General features: G+C 37.2%; 1 protein-coding gene across 1 annotated transcript; it reads right to left on the bottom strand.

Moving 5' to 3' along the window:
- Window positions 1–16,523: 16,523 nt before the first annotated feature.
- Window positions 16,524–20,061, bottom strand: uncx (UNC homeobox). The gene is made up of 3 exons (XM_051105572.1): window positions 19,691–20,061; window positions 19,039–19,214; window positions 16,524–17,809 (listed from the first exon to the last, which is right to left on the bottom strand). Exons 1-3 carry the CDS (start codon window positions 19,947–19,949, stop codon window positions 16,793–16,795), a joined length of 1,452 nt encoding a protein of 483 aa, XP_050961529.1. The 5' UTR covers window positions 19,950–20,061; the 3' UTR covers window positions 16,524–16,792.
- Window positions 20,062–20,655: the final 594 nt, after the last annotated feature.

Genomic DNA, 20,655 nt, shown 5'->3' with positions numbered 1-20,655 from the left:
TCACTTTATCCTAGGGGCGACTCCCTTAAGGCCTAGGGAGTTGGTACTTAGTGCCTGTCTCTCCGGAAGTCAGGCACTCCCCTCAGCATGGCAGCGTGGGTATAACCGTTCCCCCTAGCGCCCCCTAGAGGACGCAGTTCGAGTTCCTCGAAAGGGAACGTCTCAGGTTACGTATGTAACCTTGGTTCCCTGAGAAGGGAACGAGACACTGCGTCCTCTAGGCTCGGGGCCATGCTTCGGGATGTGAGCTTCAGACGAAGAAGCGGCCGTCCTGCTCTACCGGTGTCCTTTTATACTGTGGTCGCACCGGTAGTGACGCGCCGGCAGCGACGAGTCGCGCCGGCAGTGACGTCATAGGCTGTCGCCGGCCAACTTTGTTGTTGTTTTGTATATATACTTCAGACACGGGTCACGCTGACGGCGTTCCCCCCCTAGCGCCCCCTAGAGGACGCAGTGTCTCGTTCCCTTCTCAGGGAACCAAGGTTACATACGTAACCTGAGACGTTTGTTATTGTTATATTACAGTTTCCAGCTTTCGGTTATACATAGTCTGTAATAAAATAGGACACGATATAATTTCAAATGAAGTTTTAAAGAGAAACTAGTCAGTTGAAAGTTCCCATATCCGCATTTCAAACATTCTAATCAAAATGTGCCAAAAGATTTATTATTTTGTACATTTTTTTAGTGAAAGAGAATTTTTTAGGTTATGCATAGTTTAAAATAAAATAGGACTCCATATAATTTCCAAAAAGTTTCAAAGAGAAATTAGCTGTTATTATTTTACTTTTTTTGTTTGTTTGTTTGTTTTAAAGTAAAATCTTTTTATCTGTATTTCAAACATTCTAATCAAAATGTGAAAAAAAAAAAGTAATCAAGATTTTAAATAATATTCTTTTTTATGAAAACACTGAGAATTTTTTTAGGTTATACATACAATGTAAAAAAAAAATGAATAAATAAAAATATTATATATATATATATTTTTTTTTTTTTTTCTTCCATAAAAAATACAGTAACAACATTTTAGGGTTTACAGATTTAAATTACATTTTTATTTAAAAACCAAATTTCATTAACTGATATAATGTTAATATACTAACCCACTGAAGTACTGAAATCTGGACAGTTACAGACAGCTTTTCTACAAGCTGAGAAAGACAATACTAATATATATATATATATATATATATATATATAGAAGGTGCACAATGTCATTTTTTCATTAAAAAAATTCTGGGTATGTCAGTTTATGGCTTTTACTGTAAATTATACTTTTTCACTTCCAAAAAATGTATAATACTATAAAATTACATGTAATGTCCATTACAGTTTTTCACTGTATATAGGTTTTTGCTGTAGCATTTTTACAGTCTTTTACTGCTAAAATCACAGTAATTTTTTACAGTGTAGTTTAAAATAAAATAAGACTCCATATAATTTTAAATGAAGTATCAAAGAGAAACTAGTCAAAATGTGCAAAAAAAACAAAACAAAAAAACAATCAAGATTTTAAAAAGAGACAAGTAAGCAGTTATTGTTATATTACAGTTTAAAAAAATGTCCATTTATCCGCATTTCAAACATTCTAATAAAAAAGAAAACATGATATTTTTTAATTATAATTTATAATATACCTTCCTTTTTCTGCAGTTATATAATGACATGTTATAAAATAAATCGTTCATGAATGATCAAAAAACATCTGAATTGTGAGTCAAAAACCAGACTATATGCTTGGGCCCAACAGTGAGCTCCACAGTGTTTCTTCCTTCAGTGTGAGGTTAAAAAAGCAGCTGAAGCATTGCCTAAATTGTTCTCATCCCACTTCACTTACCACCTGGATCACACTCCCGAATTACTCAATCAGAGTTAGTTTAGGAGCAGGACAAAGCGCTAAGAGAGGCTGATGATGTGACCAGAGCTCAGATTGATGTGTGATTCCCTGACATTTCAACCATGCTTGCTCTGCTCTCCTTCAATCAGCCTGTGCTCTTGGCTTTGTCATTTCAGCTGGAACAAACACAAATAAGCAGGCAGATTTGCGCCCGAGCCCTCAGGACAGGAAAAGTTTTGAAATGCTATTTGACAGGTTCACGTCGACTGTTTTATTTTGTCTCTCCTCTCTGTCCCCTAGGTGTTTGACTGTGAGACATTTAATCGCGGGACTAGCGCTTTCATATCAGTAACAAAAATCAAATAATGCAAGATGATTTACTCCCCCTAGCAACCGAGGAGCGCACTCATAGCAACCAGCCGAGCCTCGGGCCTCAGTGTAATCAGCTTGAAAATATTTCAATTATTGTGTTGATTTTAGTGGATTTGAGAGGCGGTCGGTGAGCGCCTCAGTACATTCAGCCCATGACCTGCAGAGGAAGACATTGATTTAAACAGGTGTCAGAGAGGGAAAGTAGAGGCAATTTAAATGGGAATGGGATAGCAAAGTCATTGAGCACTGTTCAGTGCATGTGTGACATCCGCCTGCTGCTGCCGAATCAATGCAGCTCAACTGAACGAAGAGGAAAAAAAAAATAAAAATCTCACCTTGAGGAATCATCCGTCTGCCGTGGCCCAGTGGAGCAGGAGGATGGAGGTTTCGCCGCGCTTCTCCCCAGCCTGCCTAAAGCCTGATCGGGGTCTTTAGCCGTGCATGCGGGTCCACAGGTGACTCGGTGGATTGAAAAACTAAGCGAGTGCCCGAAAGCAGGTTGCGCGTGCGCTAAATAATACACACGCTGTTTATGTCGGCCTGAGCCCTGAAAAATCAACTACGGTGGCTGAAATAGAAACAATGGCTGCGTTCCCGTCAAAGGTAATGCAGTGTGTGCGTCGCAAAGTTTTTGTTCCAAAGTTTTTCTTTGTTTCCCCAAAGAAAAGAGACAACAACTGCTTCGCTAAGATAAATGGAGACTGCGTAATTCCAAACACAAGATGCGGCGGTAATGCATAATTGTACTTTTCACACTCTTTTACGGGCCCAAGTGGAAGCAGTGTGTAATCTTTTTGCTTAAAATGTCATTTCTCTTTAAAGGATTCATTAGGACTAAATTTAGCAGCGTTGCCCACCATTATCTTAACCGCTGGAAATATTAACATTGGCCTTTTATTGAATTTGCAGGGTTATATTTAGCATGCAAATTGATTCCTTTCACTTTTCCACAAATACAGATCATTTCAGCACGGCTAATTTTGAGGCTATGAGAGGAGACGCAAGTGTAATTAAAAGCGCAGACTTCTCCGTCTACAAGTGTCCCAAACTCAATCTCCCCTCCGTAGCGGTCCTGTTTTATCTTTTGTGGCGATTCTATCATCATCCCCGGCTTATCTTCCATTACCAGTAATGTTCGCTGGTATTTATAGCATTAGCACGCCGGATTTCGCATTTGTATGTAGATTTCTGACATGAATATGGCAGCTTTTGTTTCTGTTCTTCTCTATTGCCTTTGCTCATGGTGACGTCCACACCATGCATGTGATCCTCACTAGAAGACAAAAGCATGGCTGCTCAATCAAGGAAATGGGCAACAAATGTATTTCTAGGGATCGGATCATCTGTGCTCTATTGGAGGAGGGAAATGCCTCACGGACCTGGCGGCACAGCTATTAGATCGAAACGTCCCAGATATGTTGACAGAAAATAATGTAAATGTGGCTTTGTGCTTTGTGATCACGCAGACAGAGGATTTGTGTAATCATTTGCTGATATCCAATGCCCACGGTCAGTCTGTGAGCTGTGGGTATGTGTAGGTGTTGATTGTGTTATGTGTTATGAGTGGGTGAGTTCAGTTGACTGTCAAACACACACTTTCCCCAGAGGTAATGGATTTGAATATTTTATAAATGCAATTTTTTAGCCAAATGCAGCTTTATATTTTCATAGTATTTTTATATATTATTAGCATCAACTGGGAATCAAAAATGACCCTATTTACTTTCTTAATGCTTGTTATTACTGCTGTTATTGTGAATGGTTCATCAATGCATGGCTTTCGAAGGAAAATGTTTTCATAATTTTTTTGCAAAATATAATAATTTGCTTTTCCTCTTAAATAACTTTACTTTTCCACTTACATTACTGACCCTGTGCAGTTATTGGATAAGACAGACATGTATGCTAAAAAAATCTGCTGATTTGAATATGTATTTGTTTCGAAAATTTAAATTTTTTTCAAATTATATATATACCATTAATGTGCATATAAAAAGCCATGTACAACCGTGCATGACAGGAAAAAAAATCTGATTTGCCAAAAAGGCCTAATATTACCTAATTTGATGATACAGAGTAAAAGAATAAATAAATAAACAAATTTTATTAGATTAATTTTTCAAAAATATATATCATTAATGTGCTTATGAAAAGAACAAAACCTGTCCAAAGTTTTTAAGAAGTATTCAAGTATCATTTTCTTACAGTGTGCAAAGGGCTGGGAAAAATACTGAAAAATACTGAATTTAACTTTAACTGAATTTAACACAAGTTTGTACCTAAATAAGCTTTTTTCACAAAATCTGTGTTTTTCTGTTGCTGTTTTGATGTAGAAAAAAAACATAAATGTAAAAGAAAACATCTGGGTCATGTCTGCATTTTCTTCTTTCATAATTATAATCTTAAAATCAGAATTAGGCACAAAATAATGTCATGTCTTAAAATAAAATAAAATAAAATAAAATAAAAGTCAATATTTGAAGTGGATCAAAAACTTTCATCAAAGCTGTTTGTTGTTATTTTTATATGCACATTATTGCTATATGTGACCCTGGACCACAAAACCAGTTGCACAGGTATATTTGTGGCAAATAACCAAAAATACATTGGATGGGTCAAAATTATTGATTTTTATTTTATGCCAAAAATTATTAGGATATTAAGTGAAGATCATGTTCCATGAAGATATTTTGTAAATTTCCTACCGTAAATGTATCAAAACATAATTTTTGATTAGTATTATGCATTGCTATGAACTTCATTTGGACAACTTTAAAGGCGATTTTCTCAACATTTCAATTTTTTTGCACCCTCAGATTCTAGATTTTCAAATAGTTGTATCTCAGCCAAATATTGTCCTTTCCTAACAAACCATACATCAACTGAAAGCTTTTTATTTATTCAGCTTTCATATGATGTGTAAATCTCAATTTTGAAAAATTTACACTTATGACTGGTTTTGTGGTCCAGGGTCACACATAAATAATTAAACAAAAACGTATTTTATATATATATATATATATATATATATATATGTATATAACTAATATTATTTTTAGTAGTATTAGGCCTATTTAGCAAATCAGAAGAATTTTTTTTTTTCAGCATGCACGGCTGTCTTATTGTCAAACATTTGACAGTTTTTTTATTTTCATATACACATTAATTCTATATTTGTAATTTAAAAAATCTTCATTTTCTAAAAAAATATATATTTTATATATGCATGCATTGATGATTCGCTCACAATAACAGCAATAATAACATACATTAAGAAAGTAAATAGGCTCATTTTTGATTCCCTGTTGACGGTAATAATATATAATAATATTATAAAAAAAAGCTGCATTTGGCTAAAAAAAATGCATTTTTAAAATATTCAAATAGTCAAAATAGTCAACATTTGATTTTTTTTTTTTTTTTTTTTTTTTTGTCAAAAATGTCCTAAAACCAGAACAATACCCATTTTTGTCACAATTTTGACTTTTTTGATCCACTTCAAATCTTGACTACTGTAAAATAAAATAAAATAAAAATGGTTGAAGAAAACTAAATGAATGAATAAATAAATAAATAAAATGCTATGCCATGCACATTACACTTTGTGAGAAAGTGTAAAACGGCACTATTTTTGGAATCAGCTCCCCAAAATTACACCAAAAATGCTAGGTTGTTTTAACCCATTGTTGGGTCAAATATGGACTAACCCAACTGTTAGTTTAAATTTTTCAATTAAATTTTTAACTCAGTATTTGAGTTAGTCCATATTTGACCCAATGTAAAAAAGTAAGAAACAAGCATTGGATTTCATTCAACAAACCTGATGCAAGACGGTGTAATATCTATGCACTGTTTTTGCGAACTCATATTTAGGCTGGCTTACCTTGCAAAATTTGTTCCTCATATTTCACTTTGAAATACACCGCTTTAACAAATAAAATAGTTGTGACGGCAGTTTACATTGATTTGTAGCCATGTAGTAGATTGCATTGTTAAACCATAACATATTCGGTTTTCTATCTGCTTATTGTGTACAACAGCAACCTTTTAAATTTGCTCATATCTACATGGTATTAGACATAATTTATAGATCATCTCCAGGCATTAGGTGTAGTAAACATCTGTGTATCATCGCTCACACCATTTGTGGCACTTGCCATCAGTGGCATAGTTATTTAAAACTTGTGAAAGATATTTGAGATAGTCTGTGTTAATGTCCTCATTTGAAGCACAAAAAAGCTCCATGGGAGGATTTTTGAATATGAGCGGTGCTAATGCGTGTGATCACACATTAATCGTCTGACAGCATCTCACTCTCCACAGCCAGTCTATTAGGATTTTACACAGAGGTAGGGTCTAAGTGTCAGGTGTCATAATTTAATTGTGTTGTTTTCTATGTCTCCCCTTCACTTTTGGGATGGGTTTGCAAGTTAATCTACAGTAGTGTTCTGTCACTAGCCTCTATCCTGTCTTTTCTTTGTCTTAAACCGAGAATGCAAGTAATTCACCTTTGCATTCAAGTCTTCAAATGAGCCCAGCAGGGCGACTGGATCATTATCTCAAAGCAATTGCATTGTAATGGGATAAATTAAATGTTAATCTTGTATTGTGTGAAAGGAGGAAGAACTCATCAGTTTATTTAGTTGTTTTTCTCCACGCAAGTCGGTATAATGCGATTTTAAGTACACGGACAATAGATGGATACTGTTCTACAACACTGTTTAATAGTATTTTTATAGTTCAAGCTGATAAAAGCCCATCCATAAATAAAGAATCGATCATAAAACAACTGTTTTTACCATTCTCTCGTGATTTCTGGCCCTCACATTTAGTCATTTATAAATAAAGGTGATTACTCCGTTTAAGAAAATTCTCTTTGTTCTTGATCACTGGCAACAGATATTAACACATGCCGTACACAAAAGCAGCTCCAATTTGGCAAACACAAGGAATTAGTCTGGTGAATGACAGAATGAGAGAGAGAAAAAATCCTTCCTAATAGCCTAAATATTTGGAAATTCCTTCCATGTGTTTATCCGTGCACACTCCTCACTCATGCTCATGTATTTTCTTCCAAATAAATGAACTAGGACTTGATAAGCTACTTCGGAAGCGCGATTGTTTGGCGAAGTTAATTACTGACTCAGTATATCTACAACGAATCTATTGTCCGACATTGCATTTCCATTCTTATATTATGATTCAATTCGAGTTACAGTACGTATTTTCCTGTGTTATACTGAATGAGAATTCAAAATTTTCCTGACATTTGCTGTACATATATTACGTCTAATTGAATTTGTATTTGGTAGCAAGACCGCTGGAGGGAATCATGATTTGTTGGCGGAAAATGAATGTCCCGTTGCTAGCCCGCGCATCCGTCTTAAAAGGTATTGCTGGTGCTTTAATTAATTCTTGCCTGCCTTAATCATTTATTCTGAATGGTTGAGCAGCTTATCAATAGCGCCAAAATTAGCCTTATGTCCTAAAACTTCCCTTCCTCAGGTTCTCCCCTGGTCGCCAATACAGTGTTGGATAAAAGCAATCCACAGCCAACCCGGAGCTACTGATAGATATGGTCACACTTTAGAGAGGTAAACAGTATTGATTCGGTTCCACTATCGTCTCTAATTTTCTTCCAGCCATTGAACAATACGATCCTTTATAACTAATCACACTCACTTATGGGGTTGGAACAAGACGTTTGAGTGTGTTTTTCTTTGACTGTTTTGTTTTATGGTGAGGTGATCTCTCGGACGGACGGACGATCTGTATTGAAGTGTTTCTGCGCTGTCACATCTCCCCGCTTCCACTGCTCTAATGTGATTGATTGGGCCAGCATCAGGGCCGTTGCACTAGACACATCTGAAAGTGACATTTCAGACCCAGTTAGAACCTATTTCCCCTCACTGTTAAATAAAAAAGTGGACCCTGAGTGAGATCAAGTTTTTTGGGGCCTGTCCTTGAGCCTTTCTGAGCCCTAATGGGATAGTGAATGTCCGCACAACCGGGGAGTCCAAAGGATTAAACCTTCGGTAATGCGCATGTAAAGTCTGAGTTACTGGCCAAGCTGTGTTAAAAGCTTTCGCAATTTTGGTTTAATGATGTAGCTGGGAAGTGGTGACTGGCTTTCTATAGGACATTTAAACCTCTTTTGATGTAATTGCAACTGAGGGATATTAATGTAGACATAAATTTACAAAGCAGTGTTAAGATTAGGTTTAGGGCCTGCCTATTAAAAAAGAAAAAAGAAATGAATTAATAGAAGTCTCTTACACCTATTTTCACTGAACAAATAAAACAGAATGTTTACTTTTTGTCCTCTCCCATCAGTTTGAATGATATCGTGACAGATATTGGACCTGCAGAATAGTTAATTACTCATTGCGGTATGATATGTAAGGGATAGGCTTCTTACAACAATAGACCTTAGACAAGGTAGATGCCATATTGAATTTTTCATGAATGAAAATAAGGCTAGACAGTGAGGGATACACAGTTATTATAGTGGTATGCAATAGGTGTAATTTTCAAAACTTGCAAAACTGTTCTTCTGAGTTTTTTGTTTACTGGAACATGTTTTGTATACTTAAAAATAAAGGTTCTTTATTGGCATCATTGGTTCTGTGAAGAACCTTGAACATCCATTGAATCTTTCAAATGCAGAAAAGGTTCTTTATATTTTTAAAATGTTCTTCAAAACTGTTCACTGAAAGGGAACCAATAATGGATTTTCTATGGCATCACTGCAAAAACACCCTTTGGGACTTTTATTTTTAAAAGTGTAGATAAACAACTGGCAACAAATGTTGTTAGAAATCAGTATTTTCAATTGAACACACTGTAATTCTGTCTCTCACAGTCTTGTTTTTATTCTTGTCCAAAATTAAGTATGGCGCTACCCCGACCAAGGTCCTCAGAAATTTGTGCCTTTTTGCTAGGAGATGCGTGACAAACAAAATCTGATTTTTTTTCTGAAACTGGCTCAAAATATCAAACATGTTTGATATTCTCCGACTGGATGGAATCATAGTTTGAAGCAAAAATCACCTGGCTCATCATACACTTAGGACTGGGCAGTTTGACCAAAAAACTGTATCACGGTTTGTTTTAGGACTGTGACGGTTTCACGGTTTATCACATTTTTTTTTTTTTTCTTCTGTGCCTTTATATGAATGCATGAAACAGTTGCACCACTGCATTTTAATCACACTCTAAACAAAGATCCTACATGTAGCATGAGCAGTTTTTGATGTAAAGTAGATTGTATAACTTCAAAATTTGAAGCAAAAACTTAATTATCTGACCTTAGCTTGGTGAATTTATGCTACATAAAACTGGGCTGAATGAGCCGCAAATTCACTCTCTAACAGCAGGTGGTGCTTATGGAACAGCAGCAATACAGCGTTTCTTTAGTTGCCGCTGTAAACGAAGCAGAGCTGCGCTTTTAAATACTACATTTTGCAAAGAAAACAAAAATAATGACTGATGACTACTTTGTTGATCATCTTGGTACTTTTCTGGGCCTTGAACGTGGTAGTACCCTTGCTGACTATGCAGGGTCAGAAAGCTCTCGGACTTCATCAAAAATATCTTAAATTGTGTTCCGAAGATGAACGAAGGTCTTACGAGTTTGGAACAACATGAGAGTGAGTAATTAATGACAGAATATTTGGGTAAACTATCCCTTTAATATGCATTATATAGATTAAGATACAAAGAAAATACCATCTAAACTTTTCTGAAGACAGTCATTTCCCCTCAGAGATATATTCATATAAACCCATCATCCACAGTTCAGTATTTAGGATTTTCTTCCAGTATTTCGCGCATGGTGAGGTGTGTTTGCTCTGCTTGCTACAGTATTTTCTCCTCTTTGCGTTTGTCCTCGGCGTCTCTGGCTTCTGTTAAAAGCTGTTTACAGTTGTTTATTTGCCAAGTTAAAGAATTAGTTGTGTGTTATTAATAGTTCTAGAAATTCTCCAAACATTAGTCAGAAGTGTATGCAGTTAAGGATCCTGTCTTGTACTGGTATGCCGTTTTTTTAACTAAATTAAACCGTGTGTATAATTCGAACCGGTATATCGCCCGGCACTACATATACTATACACAAACTCCAACTGCCCAAAATCTGACGACTAGCTTTGGCTTTCATAAACTAGTCGACTTCTCCAGAGTGCAAATCAGGGTATTAAATTAGACACAAGATTGCGCCAGTTGCACTTTGCGAGCAATGGAAAGTCATAGGACAAACATGAAAGTAGCGACGGTTAATTTGCTGTTTTACTTTCACTTTTTCTTTTTTATTGACCAATCTAGAATAAATATTCCTCTGTTCTTTTAGTCATTTGCTGGTCTGCTGAAATGATAAAAGTATGAAAGTTATCTTTGCTTTTATGAGCTTCTGTAAGTTTATCAATAAACATCGTATTTGCGATTCCGTTAGGTGCCGCTAGTGGCGCAAAAACCACACTCTTCGCTTTTCATTTGATTGAGCAAACCTTATAACAGCACTTGATGTGTAAACTGGTCACATGGATTTTTTGTGCCTTTTGTTTGCATCATGAAGAAACAGCTCCTCTTAGAGCCTCTCTAGAGTAGTTTGATAATGAATTGAGAAATAGCTTTGACACACTGTCTTTCAAAGTTCACCTGAAAGGAATCATTTATTATTTTTTTCAAGGAGATTCTCTCCCTGTGAGATGTCTCTTCATGATGCTGCGTATCCCACATCAGGTTGAGCGGGTCTTTTATGAATCGGACTAACTGCGTCCTCTCCGTATGAAATGGGGAAGGTTAATGCGGTTTAAGGTATAAAATAATTACCAATTATCCCAGGGTTAACTACACCCTTTGGCAATTCCTTTCATGTCCTGCTATGTTGGGCTTGACCCAAATCAATGACAAAAGGTACCTTATAAATCCCCATAACAAAGTTTGACCTTCCACAGCTAAGTTAGCATGGTGGTGGTTGTTTGGAAGAGGGGAAAAAAAAAGAAAACCGAGTGAGTGATCTAGGGAGAAAATAATACTCTAGTATAATGAAAAGCATAGTTAATGTTGAATTCGAAATGTCTGCACTCTGCATGTGCTAAAGCCTCGAGGAACAGAAGTCTTTATTCTGAAATTCAGCACCAGTTGCAGATTTTTACAACGGCCCTTCAAACTGTCACTTCACCGTTATGTGAAGTCATTTTGATGTTAACAAGTTCTTTACTGAGAACATCAACGCATTTACACCTTCTAGTGAGCTGTGATGGGTTACATTAGCTTCACAGAATCCATTTTTAATACTGCTCCCTTACCCTGTATATTTTTAAAGCAACAGCTGGATCAAGGAGCCGCTGGTTTTGCTAGTTGGTAAATGGTCAGAGGGGAGCTTATTTATCTCTCACGTAACTAGAGTTATTTGTGACCCGTAAAGGGTCGACACTTACAAATAGATTTGGACAGAGTTGCCTTAACATCTGGAAACACTATTTAACTCATCCCATCTCAGGAAGTTTTCACACTTCACGCTTCATTAACCTCTAGGGTCTGGAGTCCCTGGGAAGACAGGGGAGTGAAACGCCTGTTTACACAGCGCCTTCTAAATCACCAGCGAGAGCTTTAGCCATCACTGTGGCACATCAGCGCAGGTGAGGAACATACAGGTGCCAGGCTCTCGAGGATCCTTCCCACCCATCTCCATTTTCACTTCTAATTGATAATGAATTAGCTTTCAAGTGAAAATGAACTGCTATAGTGTCAGCTGACAGTGAAGCACATTCTGCCTAGATGTGTTTCGTATCTTACTATCGCCAAGGTCTGCATTCGCTAAGCTGATCATGAAGAAAAACATATGTAGACACACACCAAAATATGTTTGTTTTTCTTCACGATTCATGAAGCATTTACACCATCATAAAGTAAATGGTTGACAAAAGGGATAAAGCTCAGCTGTTTTGTTCAGTTGTGCAAAGTGTGTATCAAAAGATGACTATTGTTGGACGTTTTTACTTAATTAAGTAACACTAATTGCTTTTCTTTGCTGTGACATAATGCATTTTGAAAGGAGACTTTAAGGAGTTATGAGTTTAGGCGGTTAACAAATTTTTAAACATGGTGAGATCTACATCATAATAAAACAGAAAACAAAAGGAATTGATACAAATATCACATGTTCCACACTGTGTCAGTTCTTTTTGTTTTTATGATTTTTTTGGTTCTTGACTATTAAAATATCTTCATTATAATGTCAATGTTTGTTTAAACAAATACAGTTTTAGTAACCTACAGCTAAAGTACTGCATTTTCTAAATACTCCTATTTTAATATAAGTGATCATTTGTTGGAGGCTACGATCATTAAGATCTAGAAAGATGTGCTGGCTCCACATATTCCTAAAGTCTCTTGTTGAGATTGTTGTCATGGACCAACAAATTCTCCTTTGGCCAGAATTCAGTGGTTTATCAGATGAAATAAAGGTAATGAAACACATCTCACAAGGTGATAATTAGAAAAGAAGAGCAAAGCAGCAGTCACAGGCTGTTAGATTTTTAATAACCACAATGACCAGGGGAGTTAGTGTTAACATTTGGGTCATGTTTATCATACTGACTTACACGGGGTCAGGAATATGTATGAAAAAAAAATCAAATGTTAATGCATTTGATACTGTTATGATATCATTTATTGGTATTGTTTTTAATGAAAGATCTGTTTGTTAGGTTTCCCCACTGTACACCTTTTTTAAAAAGTGTTGTCGTTTTATATAACTGAGGAGTGAATGTTCAAGTTAAGCCAGCATGTGATAACAAAACTTACGGAATCTAATTAAATGATAGAAATTAAGTATATGGAGACTTGGAACTCTATTTTGAAATAAACCAATATTTTTTAATATTTTGTTAATTGCATTGCTAAACTAAATAGTAGAATTGCCAGTTCTAAACACAAAGTGCATTATGAGTTGCTCTTAATGCTGTTTCCACTCTTTTAATTGCCCTCAAAGGGAATTATTTAATTACCTCAGTGAAACTTCCCAATCAATGGGTTCTTTGTAAATTAGAAGATGTCTGTGTGAAAACTCGCATGCGTTTTTGTTTCAAACTCGGGACAAAAAAATCGATAATCCCTCATATTATGAGGGGCGATTGAATCAAAGTTCAATCTTATTTCAATAAGAAGAAATGTTGAAGTGATTGCAGCGACAGAAGCCTCTACTATTGGTAGCCAAAGAAAAGCAGTGCCACTTAGATCTTTCTCACAATCACTTAAAACGGTACTTGACATTTGGCTCCTATCCTGCAGCTACTCTGCCATGCATTTTAGGATTACTTTACAGCGTATGCCTATTAATTCACCGGCGGACTTCAACGCTCTTATCTCTGCCATGCAAACGCGGGATGGGGGATATAACTGACATGCGCATTGTTTATTCACGATCCCTAAATTGATTAACCCAAGGAAGGTAGAGGCTTGATATTTGTCGTCTTAAAGAATTATATATTTTATCACTTTGTGTTTTGGGTTTTATTTTGGTGAATGTAATTAAAACGTGGAGAATTCGTGTAATTTAGCTATAATTCTCAGATTTGTTCGTCTCTCTATAGATTTTTTGTCTCTTTTGCAATCAGAAATATTGCCCTTTGACAAAGGTTCTGGTCCTCAATCGATTTAACATAACACCTTGCGATTGAGTTCCTCTAATTCACTCTCTATTCGAGATGTCCATGCCCGAAAAACATAATTAGTTTTATAATCCACGATTTTCTGGTCTGTTCAATAAAATAAACTATTTTGCGTCATGATACGGCCACGAAACTGTGAATATAAGACTGCATTGCCAATTAATTAACCGGGTTACCCACAATCAAAACGTATCTGTGGCTATGTTTATGGAAATTGAAAGCAAAAAGAGTCCAAGTGAGCTTTAACTACTGATGAAGGACACATTTAATTCCGCGAAGATTCATATGGAAAGCCAGAATGGGTCACTGATTTCTCCAGCCATGTTAAAGCAGCGTATAGTCTAATGTAGAAGCAGAATATAATCACTATTCGGTTGGCCCGTTGGCCTTGCACCTGTCCTCGAGGTATATGGGGCGCTCTGTGAGTTTAGCAAAATATAAAACGACAAAAGAAAATAATCTCCAAAGCACTCGGGGAGGGGTTAAGACTGGGTGTTGCAAATGAGGCTCTTGAAATCACCTTCATAATTAATTGCGCGAATTTGATTCTATTAAATAAAAATAACACGTATTGAGGAACTCAATTAGCATTAATTAAGCTTGATATCCTAATTTGGAAAATGTGTTGAGGAAAACAAGCGTTTTCCGAGTCGTTTTACCCCTGATGTTGTTGAATACCAGCTTTCTGCCTTTGGGCTGCTTTTCTCTCCTCAGAGAGTTGAAAATGAGAAATGGAGATGGAATATCAGGAGGTGCTAAATTAGCTGCCTGATCTGCACTTATTGCTGCACACACACCCCCATTACTTTGCTGTTCTCTCTCTCTCTTAACATTCCAGGCATGGCGCGGCGTCGAGATAGCAGATTTATCAAATGGGAAAATGAATGCATGATGATCAGTTAAATTGAAAATCAGCGCCTGCATGACAGCCCGACCTGACACCTCCGTAATTAGAAAGAAAAATGATGGCGTCCGATGCATAATAGAGCAAAAACAATTTACACTCTCCCATAATGATCCAGCGTTCAAATTGAAAATTTCTCCGGGTAGAAATTGAATTCATAAAGTATGATTCATGGAGGACACATCTCCTGGAGGCTGCCTGGGCCATATCGATTGATAGTTTGTCTTGAATCATACAGCGTGCTGCTTTCAGGCAAAAGCTTAACTACTTAAGCAAATCGCTAATTTCACCTTAAGGCCACCAGTGTGCAGCCAGCGATACTCCTATTCAGATTGCAAATGAATTAAACATGAACGCGCCCCGGTAGGAAAAAACAGCAGCAAATTGAAGGACACCTCCAGACAGCTAACATTTTCCAAACACTTGCTTTTTTTATGTTTATATATAGCCTACAAAAGGCAACTGACTGACTGAAATAAAGATATATTAATCGGTTGACTTGCAGATAGCGGGATGGTGATGGTTTCAAAGACCTAATCTTTCAACATGGAAGACGTATTAGGAATAAATAATTGTTGTTTTTATTGCAACTCTGGGCCATCTTTATTTCTCTGTTCTTATTGATTGTCCTGACATCTTCTCTGCTCTCCCCCTGTGGTTTATCTTGCCCACTTTTGTGTAGTCTGTTTGCCCCGGACGCCATATGCTAAGTCTTAAGTCTGTCTCTGGTGAAAATTATGTAAATATTATGAAAGAGACACTGGCTCAGAAATTCATTTGCGCCCGGCCTCACTGATTATTTTCAATTTATTTGCAAATCAAGACCCAGTGGAAGGGAGACGACCAGAGGATGTTTAAGAAGACAATAAATGCGCGCCTGTATGACCAAATTAAACACCTTGGAAAATGAAAATGCTAATTCATTATTGGTATTTACCGCTCGTATTTATCAGGAAAATGATTCTACGATTTTATTGCCTCCTTTTCTTACCTCGCCTTTAGATCTGGTCAACAGTGCTAATATTGTCAAGGCGCAGATGTCTGGGAGCCCCCACAGGGTCCCATGGGACCGCCAACCCTATTAGAACAAATGTGTTCTGCTATTGTAAATAGGCACGTTTGCTTCGCCCGTCCTATTACAGCCGACGCATGATCAATAGGCTGATAACACAGGAACATCAATATAAGCGACAGAACAATGAGGGATATCATCGAACATCTATCTTAATATAGCCAGCTACAAGGGCCCTGACAAAGTGAAAAGCTCATGAAAATTCCGCCCCACGAATTCCCATCTCCTATCCAATATGCACAAACACACTCCCAGCTGCCGGGGCTATTATTTTCGTATTTCAATTTGACACCCCAGCCTTTCATGCTAATTCTATTATTCTTGGAAGTTTATGTGATTTCATATCACTAGAAATCGGTAATGTATTATAACCCTTTGGGCTAAAATAAACTGAATCCCTGCAGTAGCCACCGGGAAAATAATTACTTTCATATCAAAACTCTGCAGGAGTCGAACGGGTCTTTTCGCCTCCGGCTCGTAACCTCATTTCAGTGTAGCTTATAGATGAATAAATTTGTTAAAGCAATACACAAAATACAACACAGGGTTTGGGGAGAAGGAGCTATAGCCCACAATGTAAGCTCTATTTAGGGCCATGCACGCTTAAGTTTGTTGTATACAATCGATTTATTTATGAAAAAAACTTACATATATAAATATCTTAATACTTTGTACAACGTTTGAGGTTTTGTCTTGTTTTGATTTTCTTTTTTTTACAGTTTCTTATACAGGGAGCTGCTGCTGCTATTTGTTCAATAAACATTTGATAGCCCACCACACACATACACAAATTATTCACACAGATATTTCCCCTAATCAGAATATAAATATGTCAATGAAAACGATACGTTTCGATAGGTCGACTTTTTTCCCTCTTCGCTTAATCTGCGGCCGTGCAATATCGACACGCTCCTCTGTTTCTACTACGATTTCATTTATTCCATATCGACGTCAACTGAGTCTTTGTCGGTGTCCTTGTTGCTTGTCGCTGATTCTGAATTTTGAGGTGGATAGTCAGGTAACGACTGCTCCTTTTTCTCCGACTGTGGAGACTTTGGATCGACGGGGTCTAACTCTATTTCTTGTGGGCATCTTTCGTTACAGCTGCCCGCCGAGTGACCGTTAATGGTGGTAGTCTGTGGTGAACTGCTCTGTGGTGAACACGTTATGTTGCCCGACTGACTGACCTGGCCTTTGATTGCTCGGGCGCCGCTGTTGTTTACACTGTTGTTCTCCTTGGCGTTCCTGTGTCCTGGGTTTCCAGCAAAGGTACTGTCAGCAGCTGGCCCTTTCTGGCCATTTTCAGCATCAGGGCCTGGTGCTGTGCTCTTCAAAGCAGTCTGTGGAACAATGAAACCGAGAGGCTGTGTAATAGGGTACAGTAAAAAATGTCCTTTCCCTATCAAAGGCCGCGGAGCCGGTACTGGGAAGTCCATAGGTGGCTTGCGCCTCGGCCTGGAGTCCGACAGAAGGCTTTCCACACTGAAGGGATTGAGTTTTTGAAGAGTGGAAGACCTACTGTTGGAGCACAGGTTTGACTGCTGACCGCTGTCGGACGAGTCCAGCTCGGATCCACTCGCGTCTTGGTCGGCGGTTCTTTGGTTCTGGAGTTTCTGTGGGGTTTGGTCACAGCTTGGTTGCGTTTGGTTTCGGCCCATGTCGCAATGGATGCTTTGTTCACTGTCCGTTATTTGTGACAAGCCACTGTCACTGTCAGATCCTGGGGTGTGAAATAGGTCCCCGGGAAGGAGTTTGTTCTGGGACTTTAAAAGCCGTCTTTCTTGTTTCCTTTTCTTTTTCTCCAGCCGCTCCAGTTCTCTGCGCGCAATTTCCTCTGGGTCCATTGGCTCGCCACTGCAGGTCGTCGGATGGGAGTTGTGAGCAGGTCGCCCCGGCCCCTTCTTCGTGTTTTCCTTTTTTCTCCATTTCGCTCTTCGGTTTTGAAACCATACCTAAACACGAAAAAAAAACACATTAATTTTCATGTCAATAAAGTAATGTCATGTCCGTTAAAATATTTACATACAAAATATAGGCCTTGTTTTAAACATAATACATGCACATTCTATTTAGCTACTTAATTTATATAGCTATATATACATTCACTATATATATTCACTTGCACAGATTATGATATGCACATACACATTATATTAGTATATTTATAATATACAATATTAGTATATTAACAGTATATTCTATTTACTGTATTGCATACTAGGAAACGTATTTTTTATGTTTTTGAAATATTAAAAATAAAGTATTAAAACACATTTAGTTTAGTTACGAGTTGCCATTATTTTAGTTTATAGAAAGTATTATAAATGTGGTATTGTTGGTAATATAATTAAAGTAAAATGCAATTACCCAAACAACACATTTTAGAGTAATGTTATGGTTCAAATATATCATCTTAAATGCTGCTGTAAAAAGTAGGCCGCATCCTAAAACATACAGATTCATTTCATTACATTACGCTCCATACAATTTAAGGCTATGAGTTTTGATTTATAGGCCAAATGTTTGATTCTATTTTTTTTTTTTTTTTTTTTTTTTTCAGATAAAAATAATGATAATGAACTCACGCTTGACAGACATGCTATTCTGCACACCGAAATACATTTCTCTTCAACGGAGTAATACATCGACTAAATTAAAATAGCCCATGTAGTAATATTTTATAAGGATCGTGCACAATTACTCATGTATATTTTCCCTCGATTTAACAAAATATTTAACCCGACCGTATGTAAAATAGAATTATAAATATTTGTAGATATATTATGCTATATTGTTCTATTTTTGTGCGATGTGATCTGATATTTTTTTCTGCTAACAGTGGGGCCTACTGGGGTCTAATAAATACAGTACAAAACTACAAAAAAAGATGTCCAAACATTTCGTGTAAACACACATTTTTAATCATATTAATTTTAAATGAAGCTTCCTAAACCTTAATGCAAATGATTTAAAAAAAAAAAAAAAAAAAAAAAAGCATTTTCAAAATGTTAAAATCTGTGTTTTATATAAATAATATTATGGAAGAAAAATAGCAGAACAAAGAACAAGGGGGAAACAACACTAAGACACGGTTATGTTGTGTTTACACCCAAATTATTTTTGCTTCATCTGTCCATAATGTCACACCACAACACGTGAAAAATAAATTCAGTGTATTTACCTGCACTCTCGATTCTATCAAATCCAATCTCAGAGCAAGTGCTTCCCTCATGAACACATCTGGATAGTGACTTTCATTAAAAGCCTTCTCTAATTCTTCCAGCTGCCAGCCAGTGAAATTGGTACGAGTTCGTCTTCTTTTACAACCCGGGCTATCCTTTTCTGGGTCCCCCGAATCTATATGAGAAACAATAAATTAGCATCGCTTGTAACTTGCACACTTCTGTCCACCAAAACAGTGGGCCCACTGAAAATCTTCGTAGTATTTATTTGTCTGCATGATGAGCGTTTATTGTTAATGTGTAAGAAAAGATAGAGAGAAAACGAAAGCCATCAGTTTTGTTTTTGTGCTAAAGTAGCCTAACAATAACAAGAAAATAACACGAAGAGATTAAAGCAGCCGAGGTGCTGTCAAGAATTCTGTAGAATTTTTTTTTAATTAGCTTCTCTTCCTTATAAAAGTCAGTCTGCTTTAATTCCAGTAAACTAGCTTGAACACATGAGAGAATCCTTTCTTTTGTTTCCCCGGGCTATTCTTCAAAGCTTTACGTGGGAAAAAAAAAAAATATCGTTTTTACAACATGACAAAAACGTGTTTTTTTCTTCAATCAAAGACCATTACGCCGGTTTAGGAGAAGTGTGTGTTTGCTTACCTGTCAGTTTGTACTGCTGGTTATCTCCATTCATACCGCAGCCAGACGACAAGAGAGGGTTAGAATTCACCACAGAAGCCGTGCAGGAGCCGTTAAGTAATCCGTCTATTGAGAAAGGAACCGCGGCCGTAGATTGAAGTTGATGACCGGCTAATTCGTACACATGATGGTGGCTTAGATGGTACGGAAAGCTCACCATCCCACCGAGCGAGCCTCCGAACTGGGCATGAGGTGGATCCAGTATCCTGCTGTCCATCATCTCCCAGGCAAAAGGAAACGACGTCTGGTGGTTGGTGATGTGAATTTAAAAAACATGCAGCGAGAGTGGCCAGCGAGGAGGGGACATGATGTGGAGAGTAGGATGAGCTGTTCTTTATCAACACGAAGCTTCCAATAATTAGCTTAGGCTCTGGGAATTTGAGACCAATGAGAAGCGTTAATCGGCGCTGACGTCAGAGACGTAGTCTGAAAACGCTTTCCATATCGATTGCTAATTAAACCTGACATCCACCTCAATAAACAATATCAGAGCTGTCACAACAAGACAGGAGGGCTTTGATAAGAACTACATCACGACTACACAGGGGGCCTTAGAGGGAGAGCGATCAGATTTGATACCCAGTTAAACGCTAAATAGACACTGAAATCTCACCTCGGACTGCAGCCACACAGAGCGGCGGATTCATCACCGTTTGAGACAATGTCCCTCTATTCATTTCAGATCTTTTGCACACACAAACAAACAAACATTTAAAAAAAAAGAAAAGAAAACGAGGGGAAACAAACACACACCCGTACCGACAAGTCGAAATGTTGCCATGTGAACAGGTAAGCTTCCAAGCGCACTGTTGACAAATTGACCAACCCGCTATATAATCTGTTTATTTATGTGGCGATTCTTGGGCAACTTGTCAAAAGTCAAGCCGAAGATATTCGTCAAACAGGGCTGTCAAATTTAATTCCGA

Source organism: Labeo rohita, chromosome 3 (assembly GCF_022985175.1).
Source record: "Labeo rohita strain BAU-BD-2019 chromosome 3, IGBB_LRoh.1.0, whole genome shotgun sequence".
NCBI lineage: Eukaryota > Metazoa > Chordata > Actinopteri > Cypriniformes > Cyprinidae > Labeo > Labeo rohita.
The sequence above is the reverse complement of the archived record's forward strand: the minus strand, read 5'-3'. Positions and strand labels throughout refer to the sequence as shown.